At 39.9% G+C, this 18,041-nt stretch overlaps 1 protein-coding gene across 2 annotated transcripts in view; it reads left to right on the top strand.

Moving 5' to 3' along the window:
* Positions 1–18,041, top strand: part of coro2aa (coronin 2Aa) — a 39,241-nt gene that overhangs the window by 8,519 nt on the left and 12,681 nt on the right. The window contains exons 1-2 of one of the 2 annotated variants that reach the window (XM_080029755.1): positions 8,610–8,953; positions 15,812–16,012. In XM_080029755.1, coding sequence (XP_079885881.1) covers positions 15,812–16,012 — 201 coding nt within the window. In that variant the 5' untranslated portion in view covers positions 8,610–8,953. Of the gene's footprint in view, positions 1–8,609; positions 8,954–15,811; positions 16,013–18,041 lie in introns of those variants that run through there. The other variant, XM_080029754.1, reaches the window with a different exon arrangement.

Here is an 18,041-nt window from a genome sequence, read left to right as displayed (position 1 = left end):
TATTAGACTCAACAAGAGCTGTCTGTCAAACACACACATTGATTTAAAGGCTCATTAGAGTGAATGCTTCAGCCTGCAGTATACAGTATGTAGGAAGTCCTTATATAGCATGTGGAGGGGGCAAGCTGCTCATGTTATACTGTAGTCCAATGTCACCACCAGCATGTTTTGTTTGTCGTTTACAGAAAAAAGTTTCGATACTACTTTAACGTTTGGTGCAGACATTTATGTTCCTACAGGATTCAATTGAACTTTTAACCTAGCTACACCATCAAGTCAAGATTATTTATTATTTGCAAATGTCAGCATGCTTAAAGGCTAGGCTTCATTTTATTGGTGAACATTGTTAACATTACACCTGCAAAACATCAGCATGTTGGTCTTGTCACTGAGAGTGTGTTGACCTTCTGATGTTAACATTGATTCAGCTCAAAGCACCACTGCACATCAGCACAGGCTGACTGAGCTGCTAGCATGTCCACAGACTCCTCATAAGAAATACTGTATCCTAAAAGTTTAATAAAAACCTTTGGGAGTGATGTTTTAAGCCAAGTTTTCTAGGTTGTATTTGTACTACTCTCCTAAGTGTAAAGTGTGTTTCCTTGATGTGTGATGTCATGGATAAAACACAGACAGCTGCACTTTCTGTATGTCCTCCCTATATACATTCTTTTCCATGGTGCCATCATGTATCAAAGGCACGTTAATTGAGTTAGCTAATGTGTGTGATCTGATTAGCGGTGTGTCCTCCCTCGGCCTGCTAGCAAGGCGCGTGCTCAACAGCAGCACGGCTTGTGTGTATGTCTGTGCATTGTTTACACAGAGAGGCTGGACCTATATATATATATAAAGGAAAGGTAATCCCCATGAGTCCTGGAAAGTGAAACTCACCTTGGCGACAGTTACTATGGTTAGGGTGGATGGATGTATGGATGGATGGCCTTGAACACTGTATTAACATGAGCAATGGAGAGTCCCTCCCTGTGACTTGTTTGGTTTTGCTCCGAGGAACAAACTCATTGCCTTTGCTAAATAATTGATCCTCCTTCAGCCAATCTGTAATTTAATATTTATTAGGCTAAGTGTATTTTTAACGCATAGTAAAATCTAGGATAAAATAATGCATCTATTTACCATAAATCGTTCCCAAGGCAATGGCTCTTGAACTCATTCTAGAACATCAAACCAGATTTGGTGTTGTTGCTGCATATATTATACCGTTATATTCGTTTCTTTGATCCTGAACATTTTAATTGTGTCGGGAGCGTGTGGCGCGTCAGAGGGTGTCGGTGGAGCAGCTCTGCCACTCTGTAATTAATACAAGAGGATAACAGTAACCCTCTGGAGGCCAAGACCTGACACACACACACACACACACACACACACACATACACATACACACACACGCTCTCTTGCCTCTATGCTACGATGTGACATGATCCATAATTATGATTCCCTCTTATGGTCTGTTCAGAGGATGTGCTTTCTTCTTTTTTTTTCCTGTTCTGTGCAAAGACGAGACATGGAAACATTTAATGGACTTCAATCACACAGAACGGGAAAAAATAAATAAAAAATGTAATGGGAAAAAAATTAAAAGTTTTTCAAAATAAGGGTGGAAAAATGCAATCCAAGCGCAACAAAATATATGTTAATAAAAGACGCCAGCGCCAGTCAAACCTTAAACTGGGATTTTTATTTTTTTAACCCTAACCCTTTTCTTCTAATTGGTGATGTGAAAAACACTACCACTGTTGTCCAAAGGTGCCACTAGAATCCCCAGAAAATGAAACTTCCTCATAGCCATTTTAAGTGAATTACCTTTCCACCACCACTGCATACGAAGCCATGACATAAAAGTACATGTTTTAAGACCCTTCCAGAGATGGAATGGACATCTGGCATAGCAACTGTAACCAATGGGGGGGCGGGGCTAAGAAGTGAATCATCATTTGGCATCAACATTCCTAAACCCTTTTCCGAAGAAATACAAGAAATGACATCATTTATCAGGAAGCTCCAGGACTTAAATAACATGTTTTACTTTGAGTAAACAAATCAACATAGAGCTTAAAAGTGCTTGAAATACGGCCAGGTTTCTGAGGTTTAGTCCTATGTTGTGGAGCGGCCCAATTTACTGTTTCTGTGATGTAAACATTCTGTGTTGTGTGCAGTATAACCTCCCCATGTCTTTAGGCGTCACCCTCGTACTCTCTGCCAGTAAAGAAGTTAATTTGATCGTAGGCCCAGAGCAGATGTTTGCTGCAGTGCCCCTACGTGCGTGCGTGTGTGTGCGTGTGTGTGTGTGTGTGTGTGTGTGTGTGTGTGTGTGTGTGTGTGTGTGTGTGTGTGTGTGTGTGTGTGTGTGTGTGTGTGTGTGTGTGTGTGTGTGTGTGTGTGTGTGTGTGTGTGTGTGTGTGTGTGTGTGTGTGTGTGTGTGTGTGTGTGTGTGTGTGTGTGTGTGTGTGTGTGTGTGTGTGTGTGTGTGTGTGTGTGTGCGCATGTGTGTGTGTGTCCGTCTGAGATTATCACATTCTTTACGTCTATAATCATCGTAGTCAAACTGTGAGAGGTCTTCGCGTAAATGGTCCAAATAACAGATTTACATGTACATGAGATCTGAGCGTCTCTTTGATGTCAAAATCCAGAGATTATTGGCCGTGCTACAAACCGCCCTTCGCTGCCAAAGTTTACGTAAGCAGGTAAGTCAGGCCGTGACATCACTGATATTAGAGTGTGTGTGTGTGTGTGTGAGTGAATCAGACATGATAGAACATTGAGCGCTGTGCAGGCCTGCCTTTATAATGTGAGTCATTTAAGATAACTGAAGGCAAGATCGCCATCACACAATGTACTTTAATCCTCCATATATGATGAAATAGTTTTGTATTTAAAACCACAGACTGCAATTAATAACATACGTAAATAGTGATTAACGAGGATCAAGCAAATATTTTGATTCCCACTTCACTTGCTGTCTGATTGCCATCACCTTTTTTTTGTTGCACACTCCTGCCTATACTTCCTGAAACTGAATGGATTAGAATTGCTTTGAAAACTGTTGCTAGGTTTCTGGTGTCATGGAGATGAAACAGCTGTGATGTTATCAGTGAGCTGAGTCACACCTTTTAACCTGTACAGACTCATGAGGAGATTAGCATCTAGAGCTCGATTATTCACATTGTATGATCTTCATTCTGTGTGTGAGCGTTTGTGCTGATGTGGTTCTTTACATCTGATAGAGTAAATTAAATCAGGTACAAATTGGAGGCACTTTAGTCGGACGTTTTCCCTTTTGTGAAACTTTATCATTCTACTCCACCATTACATTTACATTTAGTTGCTTGTTACCATTTCACCTTTTTTTTAACCTTTCCTGTCCAGTAACAAACATGTATCTCTGGTAATTTTGAATTTGGACAGAAAAGTTTAAAGGTACAGTGTGTAATTTTGGTGGTGGTAAGATTCTAGATCGATAGTTTGGCTGAGAAAAGAACATGTAATCAAGCTGACAACAGGTCAGTTTAAGAGATATGTTGTTCTCAGGACCGAAGCACTACAACCATGACTTTCTTATAAAACATGAGGCATAACACTACACAACTTTACATAAAGGAGTTAAAATGAGCTCAACCTTAAACATCTACAGCAATAAAATGCAACATAAACATTAAAGCAGCAGGAATCCAAAATGATTACATACAATAGTAAAACACTGCCAGAGATAATTCTATTGCAGAATGAGTTCTTATAGTACTAAAACCTACTACGAGGAATGTTTAAATGTTCATGAAACAGTTTCATTTTTCCTCTGATGATCATAAATGACCTGTAGTATGAGACCATCAGCGAAAACAAGGCTATTTTAATGTAGTTATTATTAATGCCTTTGCTCGAGTCTGAATCCCCGCCAACTCGGACCAAACTATTTACAGCATGCAGGTGGGAAAGTCTGTGTTTCTCGAATGGCACTAAATAAAAGTTTACTTTGCTTCACCATTGTCATATTACCGTTATTAATCTGACCGTCACATATGAATAACTGCATGATCTCAGACTGTGTGATTCATATCAATTGTACAGTGTATGAAATGGAGCTTTTTAAAATGTTTACACCGACTTGTAGAATCAGTATCTTGTGTGTGTGTGTGTGTGTGTGTGCGCGCGCATGTGCGCGTGTGTGTTCAGGTGCGGCTCCTCATTTGCACAGCAAAGCAACTAAACCAGAGTGTAGAACAACATGCAAATTTATGATAAACAAGAAAAAAGAAAAGCAACTGACCTAGCTTTTCTAATGCACAGTGCTGTCCAGTGTTGGCCTATTATAGTGCCATAGATAGTGATGCAAAAGGTTATTATGTCTATACAGGAGTTACCCTGTGCAGATTTTATTTGCTCTCAGAGTGATTTGTGTAAATTGATCCGTCTTTAATGGAGTTTCGTGTGTACACTGGATTTCAATAGCTCCTGATGATGTATTCAATCACAGGCTGCACCTGCTCAGTTAAGTATATACTAGAATGGGGCAGTTCTGTTTGCTCAGTGACTGATGACTTGGCCATTTTAAAGCCCGATACTGCAGCACTTTAGGCCACAAACACCCGGGGTTGAACTTGGTGCTGTAACCAGGTGTTTTGAATGCACAAATTGAAAGTAGTTCAAAAAACAAATATTATGTAGTAGCAGTATGTTTTTACATTTTTCCTAATGTGTTAATACTCTTCATGGCGCAAATTGTCCAGCAAAAAAAACGTTACATAATTAAAAGAGTAACCAGTAAAAGTAACTAGTAACTAACTTACGTTGTGTGTAGCATTTATTAGCATTTTTCAGAACAGACTTAGTAGAAATGGAGTATAATATTCATAATTACGTTTTAATTTGTATAATCACTTGAAAATAAAAGTGGTTTATTTCATTACCTTTGAATGAACCTTTTTCTATATCTCGGGCGCGGCACTTAACCAGTTTAAAGGCCACAGTGGAAAACTCACTTTTTCATTTAATGTTTTATTAATCGGGAGTGGGACAGATGCTTCCACATAGACACTTGAAAAACAATTCACCAATGTGGGGTTCTAGATGTTTGTGTTTGTATAAAAAAGAAAATATAATAAAAATTGTTTGTTAAAAAAAATAAAAAAAATCTCCAATGTAGGCCTACAGCATCACAGCATTTATAGCTCATGCTAATTTCAAATGCCTGTTCCTAGGGTTCACTTCAACACTTTAGGCCCCAAACTTAAACAGACACCCAGGATTTGTTGCTGGCGCTGAAACCAGGTGTTTTCACAGTCAAAACACAGTGAGACCAGACGGCTAATCAGGATGACAAAGTGAGGGAGGGAAGGTCATTGTGTCTCTGTGGTGTCAGAGGCAAAGGGACTATTTTCTCACAGGAGAGACGGCTATTAGTCTGCGCCCCGTGATCTGTGATTAGAGGCAAGAGATGGTAGTTGGAACTCTTTGGACATGAGTGGCAAAGCTTTTAGGGATCGTGCCCTGTCCTTATTGATAATGGCCTCGACACAAGCACGCACACGCACACACACACACACACTGGACAAGCCAAGGTTTTGATCCAGAGCCAGGAGCTAAAATGAAAGGGAAGAATGCAGTGTGTGAGCTTTTTGTATTGCTGCGTGTCTGCATTGATAAATGGAGTGGAGGATACATGGGGACATTGGACGATCACTTCACTGTCTGTCTGGTTGATATCTCTGACACACCTCTGGCACGCTGATACTCTATTGAACATTGGATTTGTGTGTGTGTGTGTGTGTGTGTGTGTGTGTGTGTGTGTGTGTGTGTGTGTGTGTGTGTGTGTGTGTGTGTGTGTGTGTGTGTGTGTGTGTGTGTGTGTGTGTGTGTGTGTGTGTGTGTGTGTGTGTGTGTGTGTGTGTGTGTGTGTGTGTGTGTGTGTGTGTGTGTGTGTGTGTGTGTGTGTGTGTGTGTGTGTGTGTGTGTGTGTGTGTGTGTGTGTGTGTGTGTGTTAAAGGGTACATTTCAATAGCCACGTTGTAGTAGTTTTCCACCTTTTTGTTGACCCCTGTGACTTCCCTCATCTTTACTAGTGTGTGTGACCTGGTTCTCTCTTATCTCAGACAGTGTGCGACCTCTGGACTTTGTTGTGTATTGGGGGGAGGGGGGTTTGTTTGCTGTCGGCTTTATCAGTTGTGTATACGTGTGTGTGTGGTTAGTATATTTTCTCAAGGCCTTGGTACACTTTTGTGCTAATTTTGTACTTGTGCCTATCTTGAGTTATATACCTGTGTGTGTGTGTGTGTGTGTGTGTGTGTGTGTATACAGTATATATTTTTTTCACAACACTTTCTTAATTAAGTTTTGCAGGGACATACAATTGACATCTACACTGAGAGTTAAGTATATGTGAACCAGTTCCCTTTTTTCAAACAAGAATACTCAACAAACATGACACATAAGACAAATAATTACAAAATGAAGAAAGGTTTAAAAAGATTAATGTTGTTCTTTCACACTTTGCAACTCAAGATTTCAGACACAATTAATAACTTTACACTTAAAATCTTATTAACAAATGATTGATTAAGGTACCGTGTTGAGTCTTCAAAAATTAGCTGCGCTTCAGCTAGCTTCAACATTACATTGCTTTTATAAATAATTAATTAGAAAGATCATTAATTAAGACTTTAAAAGGCCACGCTGTATGATATAACAATGACTTTCTGTACTTAAATAACCCAGAAAATAGCATTTGGATCTGATTGAAATCAAAATTCTTCACAGTTTAATGAAGTAGGCTACATTGAATTATTCTTACATTCTTATTTATACACAAATATGTTTCTTTTCTAAATTGAATGTTGATGTTAGTTTAAAAGAGAAACACAGCACTTACAGATGTGAAATTAAATTTTCAGGTGCGTTAAGTACAATTGGAAATACAGGACTTTTATTTCACGGGAGTATTTTTATATCATTGTGGCTTTACCTCTTAATTTCATACATTTATGTTATCAATCATTCAACCTTTTATTATTACATGGTGATCTATTCAGAGTAGTTCACTAAGGCAAGGAAAGGCAATTATATATATTTATTTATATAGCACAATTCAGACAATTTCAAGACCTAACCACCACCAGCATATACAGTACAGGTATAAATGACCATCTGAAACCTTTGTAACTGGCGTGCATTCCGGCACGTTTGTGCAATAACAAAGATTGATCCGCCCCCTGTTGACAGTGTGAAGGCCAGTCGTCAGGTCAGCCTATCGACCTGCTAGCCTCTCCTAGCCTGCAGTGCTAACGTAGCATTACATAATGCATCACTCTGGTCCGCTGAGTGGTCGAAATGAGTTCTGTAGGAGCTGGGCTGTCTGCCAAAACACTCCTGCTGCTGATGTCATTCTTTCATGCAGGTCTCAAATCTTTGTGTGTGTGTGTGTGTGTGTGTGTGTGTGTGTGTGTGTGTGTGTGTGTGTGTGTGTGTGTGTGTGTGTGTGTGTGTGTGTGTGTGTGTGTGTGTGTGTGTGTGTGTGTGTGTGTGTGTGTGTGTGTGTGTGTGTGTGTGTGTGTGTGTGTGTGTGTGTGTGTGTGTGTGTGTGTGTGTGTGTGTGTGTGTGTGTGTGTGTGTGTGTGTGTGTGTGTGTGTGTGTTGGAGTGAACTTTACAGAGGATTTATATACATAATTTATTATTATAACATTATAAATGGAAATATTTGTTTGGTGTGTCAGGAACAGGTATGAATGTTAAGTAAAAGTTCCAGCTGTAGCCTATTTCAAAACTTTTATTAGAGGGAGATATTATGTAGGTGCCAGGAGGAGGGAGAGAAATAAGGGTGTCACCTGCCGTAAAGATCCCTGGACAGACTCGAATCTGGGATGTTGTTCATTTGAATTGGCGTATTTTTAAAGGGGCATTCTACCAATTTTTCCACCTGAAGGTCAGTTTGCTGGTTTGTGAGAACTTGCTATATTAACCGAACACTTTTCAAATGTACACAAGAAAAGCTTTCATGACAAACTGGTACTGTTGAGTTCTAAACTTGGTCTCAAGAAAGATGTTATTGAGATTCATACTGGGAAATGAATGATCCAGTTTCTGTTTTGTTTTGAGATTAAAATATACTCGGTAGTAAAAGACAGGTTATTTCAGGCCGTGCTTTGTCAGTACTTATTGACTTTGTGCCTAAAAGGTGACATACATGTAATCAATCAATCCAAATGTATTTTTGCCCATGATAGCGATACAGAGTACAAACATTCATTGAGAGTAGATCAATTGAACAATGGCCGAAAAAGTTGTAGGCTGACGTGGAGGATTATTTTGCTTTATACTCCTTATAACATTTCATTTAAATAAAAAAACAAAAACTGTTGCAAAACCTGATTAAACCAAACAGAAGAACGTCTTATCCTTTTTTCTCAAGTTACACATCCTGATTGATCAAACTGTGGAGGAGTGACAGGAGGGAGGGGCACTCAGGGGAAGAGAGGGAGTGTGTACCTGCGCTCTCTCCCTCTCTCTCTCAGTCTCTCTCGCTCTCTCTCTCTCTCTCGTCCCTCAGGGTGTGTACACACTCCTGCGCTCTCCCCCTGCTTGTTCACACACGCACTAGGCTTCACGCTGCACACACACACACACCCACCTCGTCCGCTGACAAGACTGTGTGTGGACCTTAAATATCAAAGAAGGACTCTGCTCGGACAGGATAGTGGAGTATTGGACTGACTGTCTGTGTGTGTGAGGTTGTGTGTGTCTGTGTGTGTGAATGTGTGTGTGTGCGTGTGTGTAAGAAGAAGCGGTGTTGATCCACGTGCTTGGCAGAAACCAATACAAGGGATTTATTTTGGGGGAAAGGGAGTTTTTTCTTCATCTTATCTTTGGATTGTGAGACATAGCATTTTGGGACTGAAGGAACGTCTGCTGTTCATTCTCGTGTTTGTGACGACTCTCTTGTCAGGGTAAGTGCTGCTGAACACCCAGTTTGACTTTATTGACACACTCTCTTGCTAAATGGCACGCTCGGTCTTTCTCACACACACACAAACACACTCACTCTTCCCTGTTTTCTTTCATGTCTTGTTTCTACAATTTGGTATTTTGTTATTTATATTTTACTCATTTAGACCTCCATCCACGTGTGTGTGTGTGTGTGTGTGTGTGTGTGTGTGTGTGTGTGTGTGTGTGTGTGTGTGTGTGTGTGTGTGTGTGTGTGTGTGTGTGTGTGTGTGTGTGTGTGTGTGTGTGTGTGTGTGTGTGTGTGTGTGTGTGTGTGTGTGTGTGTGTGTGTGTGTGTGTGTGTGTGTGTGTGTGTGTGTGTGTTTGCGCGTGTGTTCCATTTCCAAACCCTCCTGGGTATTAAAACTCAGGGTTCAATCATGTTCATTGGACAGGCTTGAACAAGACAAAACAAAAAAAAAGATTTTCCTTCAAGCAAACCATATCTTTAGCTCTTGCTCTGTGTGCACATTTGAGAGAAAACTATTTTTTGCATCAAAACTTTCCATGCACAACACTGAATGATCTAACTTGACTTCTAACTAACTCCTTGCAGTTAATTATGCTGCAGACAAAACTTGGACCAGTAGCCGCTCATTTGCTGCCATGAGCGTGGAAGTATTTTTCTATTTTCTCCTTCACAACAAAAAATAAAACAGCTTTGAAAATGACATCACCATCATCATCATCATCATCCTCCATCCTCCCGGTCAAGTCGTCTTGACCCACAGAAAGTTATTTATGGTCCAATCCTCCCTTTAGAACACACCACCGTTCCCTGTATTATGTGCTCTGTGGTCTGTGTGTGTGTGTGTGTGTGTGTGTGTGTGTGTTTGTGTCTGTTTGAGGTCGTTTCATTAAGCCTGCCATCCTGTTCCTCACGTCAGGGTTGATATGTTTTATGTACATGCTTGCAATCACAGTTGTGGATGCCAAGGTTAGTTAGATTTTTTTTATATAGCCATGGCCAAACATGTGTTCAAAGCATCTGCTATAAAAAAGTTGCAACTGAAGTCTTGGTCCGATTAATCAACTCCTTTTTTTAAACATACAGTTACTCACTTAAGGCAAGACAAGGCAGGCAAAATGCATTGGTCATTTTTTAGATTTTTGGCTTCCATACCATGTCTTCTTTTATAATATAATACTAGTATACATTAAAAGTCCAAAATGTACAGTACATTTAAGTGTTTATTTTGCTAAACCTTGATTGTTTGAATCGGTATATTTCTCATTATACAACCATCTTAAACAGTCATAATGTCAACATTAGTTGTTTTCAAACTCTGAACCAAAAATCTCATCTTCTAAAGCGCTTACATCAACTAACTAAACACAAATGCATTGATTTGATTGGCTTAATTCTTGAATTAAAAAGTGATTGAACATCAATAAGATGTTGAAATAGCACAGCAAAGCCTTTACTGTAGGCCTGTGAGTGTTTACCGTAAGACCCTCTGTGTAAGTGGATGTTCTATAGAAGCTAATGGACACTTGAGTGGTGTGTCAATCATCTCATCAATAGGTGGAGATCATAGAAGGCTTTCATGGTAAATGATTGAATCAATACTCGCTTCACATGAAGCTACAATGTTCTGAGCTCTGCTTTGATTTCTGATTCATCTGTTCATCAACAATTCTCCAACAAAACCACACATAATGAAGTTGTGTAGAAGCAAATGATTCATTTTAAAGTCTTACTTTGTTCTTTAGAAATTGTGGATTGCTCAGATACATTTCGCTTAAGCTTAACAGAATCACTGATGCTGGGGAGGGACACAGTTTATCAATGTGATCCTGGTTCCTGGACTCCTGTTTACGTTAATCATTAATTGCTTTTGGTCTATAAAACAAGCCTCCTAGAATAAAGGACTATTGTTGAGCTTATCTTTACATCTGAATGCACAAACGTCGATGTCAAAAAAAATGTCTTTAAAACATAACTGACATAATGATTGACCCCAAAACACAAGTTCAATGTGTGGGCATGTTGGACTTGGCAAAGAACTGCGCTGGCATGCTTTGTACGAAAAGGAAACTAAGACCTGTTGTTGTGTTTGAGTGGTTATGACTGTTGTTGGACGTCTGTACAAACATACGGGCTCATAGAAAGCTGTCATACCAAAGTTCAACTTTATTTCCAGTGCCACAGAAAAAGTATGTACGTAGTTTCTTCAGAACTTTTAAAGAAAATTCTAAGAGAATCTCTCCAGGTTAACAAACTCAAAACACACACACACACACACACACACACACACACACACACACACACACACACACACACACACACACACACACGTGTTGCTTTATAGCAATGGAGAAGCTATTGGGTTACCATTGTGACTCTTATCCTATTACGAGACGAGGGGTTGTTGGCCGTCATCTGTGTGTGATAGCAGAAGGGAAGTGTGTCTCTCTCTCGTCGACACTGTTTGACACACAATGAATATTTGTCCATGCACACGCACACACACACGCACACACACACATACACACTGCCACGACATGTGTTCACACCTGTACATTCCTCGTCTTGTATTTCACTTGGAGCGTTTACAAAACATTACGTCTATCTGAGCAGTGAGAAGGCGTCTGTGGGGGGGGCTGATGGCAGGTGCACGCTTGCTTGGGTTGTATAAGAACTAGGTTTATGGATTAGGGTCATTTTTTTGTTCAAACAAAAGCAAAAAGTCCTCACAGGTATTGTTATTAGATATGTGAAAGAGTCAGGATTAGCAGATATTCTTTTCTGCTAGTAGCTGTAGGCCGTACGCAGCTTAAGAAAACCGATATCTTGACACCAGAAAGTAAACTTTGAACCCCTTCTCCAGTACCAAGCCTTGGCAAGCCGGAGAAAGGAGTGGCACGTTTATGAGTTATGAGGTGCTTAAAGAACAGCCCTTAGGTGAGCAATGGGTGAATATATTTCTATATACAAGTACAGACCCCGCTAAAGGAACTCTGGTGAGAACAAACCAGATGTACAATATATCTTTTTTTAGAGTCATATCTGTGTTTTTCAGTTGAGTTTTATGAGTGTTTTTACAGGCCCTCTTATTGCGGTGGCCGCTGTGAGTCACTGGTTAGGGACGAAAATACATTTTCTCTCTTTCTTACAAAAAGAACTGCATCTCATTTTAGGTTTTTGTCATTTTGCCATTAAGACATAAAGACAGTCTAAGAAAAGCGTTTATTTTTTCCCTCAGCTGTCAGTGAGCGTGCCCTGCTTGTCTTTTTGATCAAGGAGCTAGTGTAAGAAAGTGTAAAAATAGCTAGGATAGTGTTTTGGTCATCAGTTCTTGCGAGGAGCCAGAGACAAGGCGGCCCACAATGCATTGCAATGATTACAACCTGCTTTAGATGTGACAACATGTCCCAGTTGTCTGGCCTGGGTGCATCTCCCTCTGCTCTTGTAAGCCTCAGCAAGACATGAATGTGGATTTTATCAACGCACACACGCACTCCAGTTTGTAAGTGCTCATGTAAGTGTGCATGTAGCTCACTTAGCCTTACATTAAGCCCTTTGACAAAAATAGCATTATGTCGTCAAATGTTAGTGAAGATGTAGAGAATTTAAAGCCAGAGTGAGTAACTTCTGTTGTCCCATGAAGAATTCGGAGTAATTCGATGTAGTTATTCGGCGCATCTATATGAGGTAAGCCTTCGGTGGTCGCATATGGATTTTATTCCTTCTGCTGAACGTGCAGGTTTTTTATTAGCAGTAGAATCAACAACTGAAACATTTCACCAGTTTGTAAACGCCACCATACTGAAACTACAGAGAGAGTTTTGTGGCGGTGATAGGCTTAATCAATTTGGTGTCAAGTCGTTTGGCGATGGCTTGAATGAAACGAACATTAATTTATAAGAAAAAGTTACACACTATAGCTTTAAAGTGAGCAACAGGTTAGTAGTTGTGTCTTGTCGTGCCTGCATGGGTGTCAGCGTTACTCACCTTTATTTAAGTTCCCATGAGGAAGTTTCATTTTGAATATTGGTTTTGTTATTGTGGAACAGGTGGCATTTCTTTTAAACGGCACAAAGGCGTGAGGTATTTAGTGTTGCTATGCAGATTGCAACACCTGCGTTATCATCAGAGAACTAGCAAACCACCACATGTTCAATAGTCCAGGGTATGTGAAGAGGCTCAAGTTCCTGTCTAGACCTTTGATTGACACCACAATTAAATGGCAGCTATTTTTGGTAATCATTTCTTTGTTTGAGGAACGCTAGCTGTGCGCAGAGCTAAAATCATAAAGCCGTGAATCATAAAGATTAACAGACTGATTTACAGATGTTGATATTTGTGTTTTTTGATAAAAAATGTCTTTATAAACTATCAGATAGTTTGCAATGATGATCTCCACTGGGTTTGCTTGTTGCTCAACATGATTTTTTCTTAAACATTTATTTTTTCTTAAAATAAAAAAAACTAGATACCTTAACTCTTGTTGACATCACATTTCAGATCAGTTAGTTATTGTACACTGACTTCAAAATGATTTTTATCAGGTAGTCTTGGAATGACATGACTTTGTTATTGTATGGAAGTATAAAGAGAATGCTGGCTCTGTTTGCTGGTGATGTTCACTCTGTGGAAAGGCCTATCAAAGAAAATATCATTCAAATGATACACACTGCCTAGTGTTAGTAGTACTACTTTATTACCTACTTTATTGAGGAAAATGCAAATGTATTTTTGTTTTGCCCTAGCAATAAATGCTGTTGCAAGTTAACTGTGTGAACTCTGCCATGACTCTCTGTGTGTGTGTGTGTGTGTGTGTGTGTGTGTGTGTGTGTGTGTGTGTGTGTGTGTGTGTGTGTGTGTGTGTGTGTGTGTGTGTGTGTGTGTGTGTGTGTGTGTGTGTGTGTGTGTGTGTGTGTGTGTGTGTGTGTGTGTGTGTGTGTGTGTGTGTGTGTGTGTGTGTGTGTGTGTGTGTGTCTCTCTTAAACACCTGAGTAGTTCAGTGAAGCTGCTCCTCAGGTAGGAACATTCCGGAGTGACAGCATGACGCTCTGTGTGATCGCCTCGGGGCAGAAGGGGAGAGGTGGACGAGTAAACCGAGACATTGAGAGTCACCCCCCCTACACACACACACACACACACACACACCCACACACACACACACACACACACACACACACTACCACCACCTGTGTCCTCTTCTTATTTCTTTTCGTTCCATTTCTTTAACCAGATTTCATGGAATTTACCACCTGCACCATGCTGCTAGCCAAATGCTGTTGATTTTCATTTTACTTCTGTGATGTTCTCTCTCTTGGCATCTTGGCTGTATTTATTTAGCCATCATCTGAAAGGCCTGCGGGCATAAATACAGAGAATTATGACATTATTTTGATTTCTGATAAAACAGTTGTTCTGTTGTCTTGTCTGCTATATTTTCATTGCTCGTTTGCATCTATGCCCCTTCTCCCCCTCTCCCTCCCTCTCCCTCTCTCTCTCTCTCTCGCTCTCTCTCTCCCTCTCTCTCTCTCTCTCTCTCTCTCTGTCTCTCTCTCTGTCTCTCTCTCTCTCTCTCTCTCCCTGTCTCTATAACTCTGTGAACCGTAAATTGATATTTTTTAGATGGATTTTGTTTGCCTTTTAAATCTTGTCCATCAACCTCGTCCTCCTCCAGCCCTTAATTCATAAGTAATGACCCGGTAGCAGCAGCAGCAGCAGCAGCAGCAGGCAGAGAGCCAGACACAGCAGCAGACATGCAGGCTGGCCCGGCCGCGTCCCAGTGGACCAGAGCCACTTATCTCTCACAGTAATGACATATGCATCGACTGGCTTTAAAGGAAAGAGGCTAAAAAGAGACTCAGGGTTTTTGGGAAGTCTTCTGGGTTTTCTCCTCCGTCCTTATTTACTGTTTCATTGACTGATTGAGTCATTGATTTGATTTTGATGACAGTCATGAAAATATCCTATTACATACCCTGAAGAATTAAATTTTCTGTCAAGAAATATTAATCAAAGATAACACTGTAAAGTCAGTCATAGTCATCAGACCAACAAATGATCTATTGAGCATCACGAATAAACTCCTTATCTCATACGTCCTATTAATAAACATTAAACAAGGTTTTCACACTTAACTTTTGTCAACATTTTGATGCCAGCAATTTGACAATATGAATACGTACAGGTAAATTTATGGAATTTGGATCAGTGTTGTCAGTCCAAAATCCGATGAGTAGATTGCAGCCATATCTAACCCAATAATGGAACCCATTATATAGATTTCTAAGCAGGAATCGGTGTTTGAGAGTGAATGCTGCACACGTTTCAGAGAAGCATGTGACTAAAAAAAACCAGTACATTTACATCAACAAATATTGCAGCTTCTTACAAAGAAAAAACTACTACTTTTCTGCATGTGAGAAGAAGGGAGCTGGAGAATTAAATTGAAAGAAATCTCAAACAGTATCTGTGAGAGATGCTTGCCCATGTCTGACCCCCACCTCTCTCCCTCTCAGATGACATGGCGTACTCAGTATTAGTATCAGTGTCTTAGAGTGACAATGCTCATGTTCACCATTACTCTGCTCTGCTGTTTGTGACAAGGCAGCAGCAGAATATATATATTTTTTAAACTCATTACTGTATCATTTATCTGTATCTCGTTCAATGTTTTTGGTTCCTTTGTTGTTTTGCTGTGGACCCCGTCGAATATGCGAAAACTGCATCTCAAGGGGTTTTATCCTCCAATATAATCATGAGATTAAATGAAAAAGTCAGTGAGAGAAGCTTGCCCTTGACTGACCACCCCCCCCCCCCCCCCCACACACACACCCCCTCTCCTCTCTCTCCCTCTCAGATGTCATGGCGTCCTCAGTACCGCAGCTCCAAGTTCCGTCACGTCTTCGGTAAAGCGGCGAGCAAGGAGAGCTGCTACGATGGCGTGCCCATCACCCGCAGCGTGCAGGACAACAACTTCTGTGCCGTCAACCCGCGCTTCCTGGCCGTCATCACAGAATGCGCCGGGGGAGGGGCCTTCCTCGTGCTGTCTCTACATCATGTGAGTATCTAGTAGCTACGCAGCACTTATGACACGTTTGACTGCAGTCAGCCTTTTCAGCTTCTAGAGTGGCACATGCACTAATTCACTCAAAAAACTGCTGATGGTAAATTATTGGATTTTTTTCGTTGATATCTTTTTGTCTTCTACAAGGGGGGAATGGAGGTTTAATATTTTACTTAGGCCCTATGTGCATACACATACGAGAACATTATATATCAAAAGCAACAATGGACAACACCATACAATGTTCTTATACAAGTCAGTGTTTTGTAAGTTATTAACAAGAATACAATGGATTTCAAAGAGTGATGGCAAAAATATTGAATAATTAATGTTATAGTTTACTCTTTATACATTAGGTAGATGGATATGTAAAATGTATACATGTCTGTATACAGCGTTTGCGATGTCATTTTATATGCAAGTTTATGTTGCACATGATGGTATGACAGTGTTTTAAGGGATTTCCATTAGGTGTGTATATGTTGTTGGTATGTTCTTGCTAAGTGACCGATGCTACTGATTTGATGGGGGCAAAACAAAAGAAGTCATCCCCAAAATCTAAAAATAATCCCCTCTCCAAAGCAACAATGGATTTATGTAAACAGAGCGTCAGACTCAACAATAACGTGGAATGAAATGGCATCATGTCTAGACAGATTATCAGACCTTCTCTGTTTATATAACAACATTATCTCACATCATGAACAATATCTCTGCAAAGTTCATTCAAGGATAAAAAATCAAGATGTCTACTCAAAAAAATCACGTCAACAGTGTATTTTTAACTTCTCAGGAAAAGAGCTTTATAAAGACAAAAGGCCATTGTTTTTTTTTAAAGAAAACGTCTCGAAGCTTATGGTTGTTGTAGTTCAAAATATTGTGTATTGTTTATTTAATGTATGATGTATCTCAATTCTTCCTGACGTCATTAAAAAAAAATGCAATACAAACTTACAAGATATAGGAAAATATATTATAGTGATAAATATATTATTTCGGACAGGTAAGCCTTAACAAAGGAGTTCTCCCCTCTGTACAGTTTCAAGGCAGGTGTATTTATATGGTACAATTTAGACACTAGGTCATTTAATGTGCTTTACAGAATATATATTTAAATAAAACATTAAACAATATTGAAGATGCATGGAATAGACAACAATAAAAATTAACAAATTGTTTAAAAATTACAAGAAATTGCACGTAAAAGACGATAAAAACAATCAAATAAAAAGTTACAGGGTCACAAAAGATGAAACAAGTCGTGTGCTGGTTGTCAAAAGGGGCAGAGGGGCTGAATATCCTCATACAGTCTCTCTCTCTCTCTTTGCTCCTGCACACACACACACACACACACACCCACACACACACACACACACACAGCACACACACACACACACACACACACACAGCACACCTGGAACAGACGGCTCCGCACTCAGAATATAAATAGGCCGGCAGCAGTCCGAGCCAAAATAATCTCTAATACCAGGAAAACTGGTTCACCTAAACAGTGCATGTGGTCTTTTTCTATTTTCTCCTCATACATCACTCTGTTTTATCTCTCCTTCACCAACCATTGACCTGTCTAATCAATCAAACACTTCAAGACATCACTAATGAACAGGACACTGTAAAAAGGAAAATGTAGGAAAACTCAAATTTTCAAGGCAACTGTATCCACTAGATTTTTGAGTTTTGAGGCTAAAAGTATAACTCTTAAAGGTGAAGTAAGCGGTTTATTTATGTTAATATAAGTGTAAAATCGCTCTTTATTCATACAGTGATCACTTACATAATGTGCGCGTTTCATAAAGCCGATCTCTCAGTCAGCTGCTTTGCATGTAATCGGCAAATAAACTTATTGTAGTATCCCGAAATTTTTATCCAATCAGAAGAGAGAACGCTACAAACCGACACTCGTCTCACTCATATATAGTATATACACTCCATGGTCTCACTGCCGGTGCACGCCAGAGCAACAGATGGGTGAATGTGTATGCGCCTACAATGGCGGAGCAGATAA

Source organism: Ammodytes marinus (assembly GCF_949987685.1).
Source record: "Ammodytes marinus genome assembly, chromosome: 6".
NCBI classification, from domain to species: Eukaryota; Metazoa; Chordata; class Actinopteri; order Uranoscopiformes; family Ammodytidae; genus Ammodytes; species Ammodytes marinus.
The sequence above is the reverse complement of the archived record's forward strand: the minus strand, read 5'-3'. Positions and strand labels throughout refer to the sequence as shown.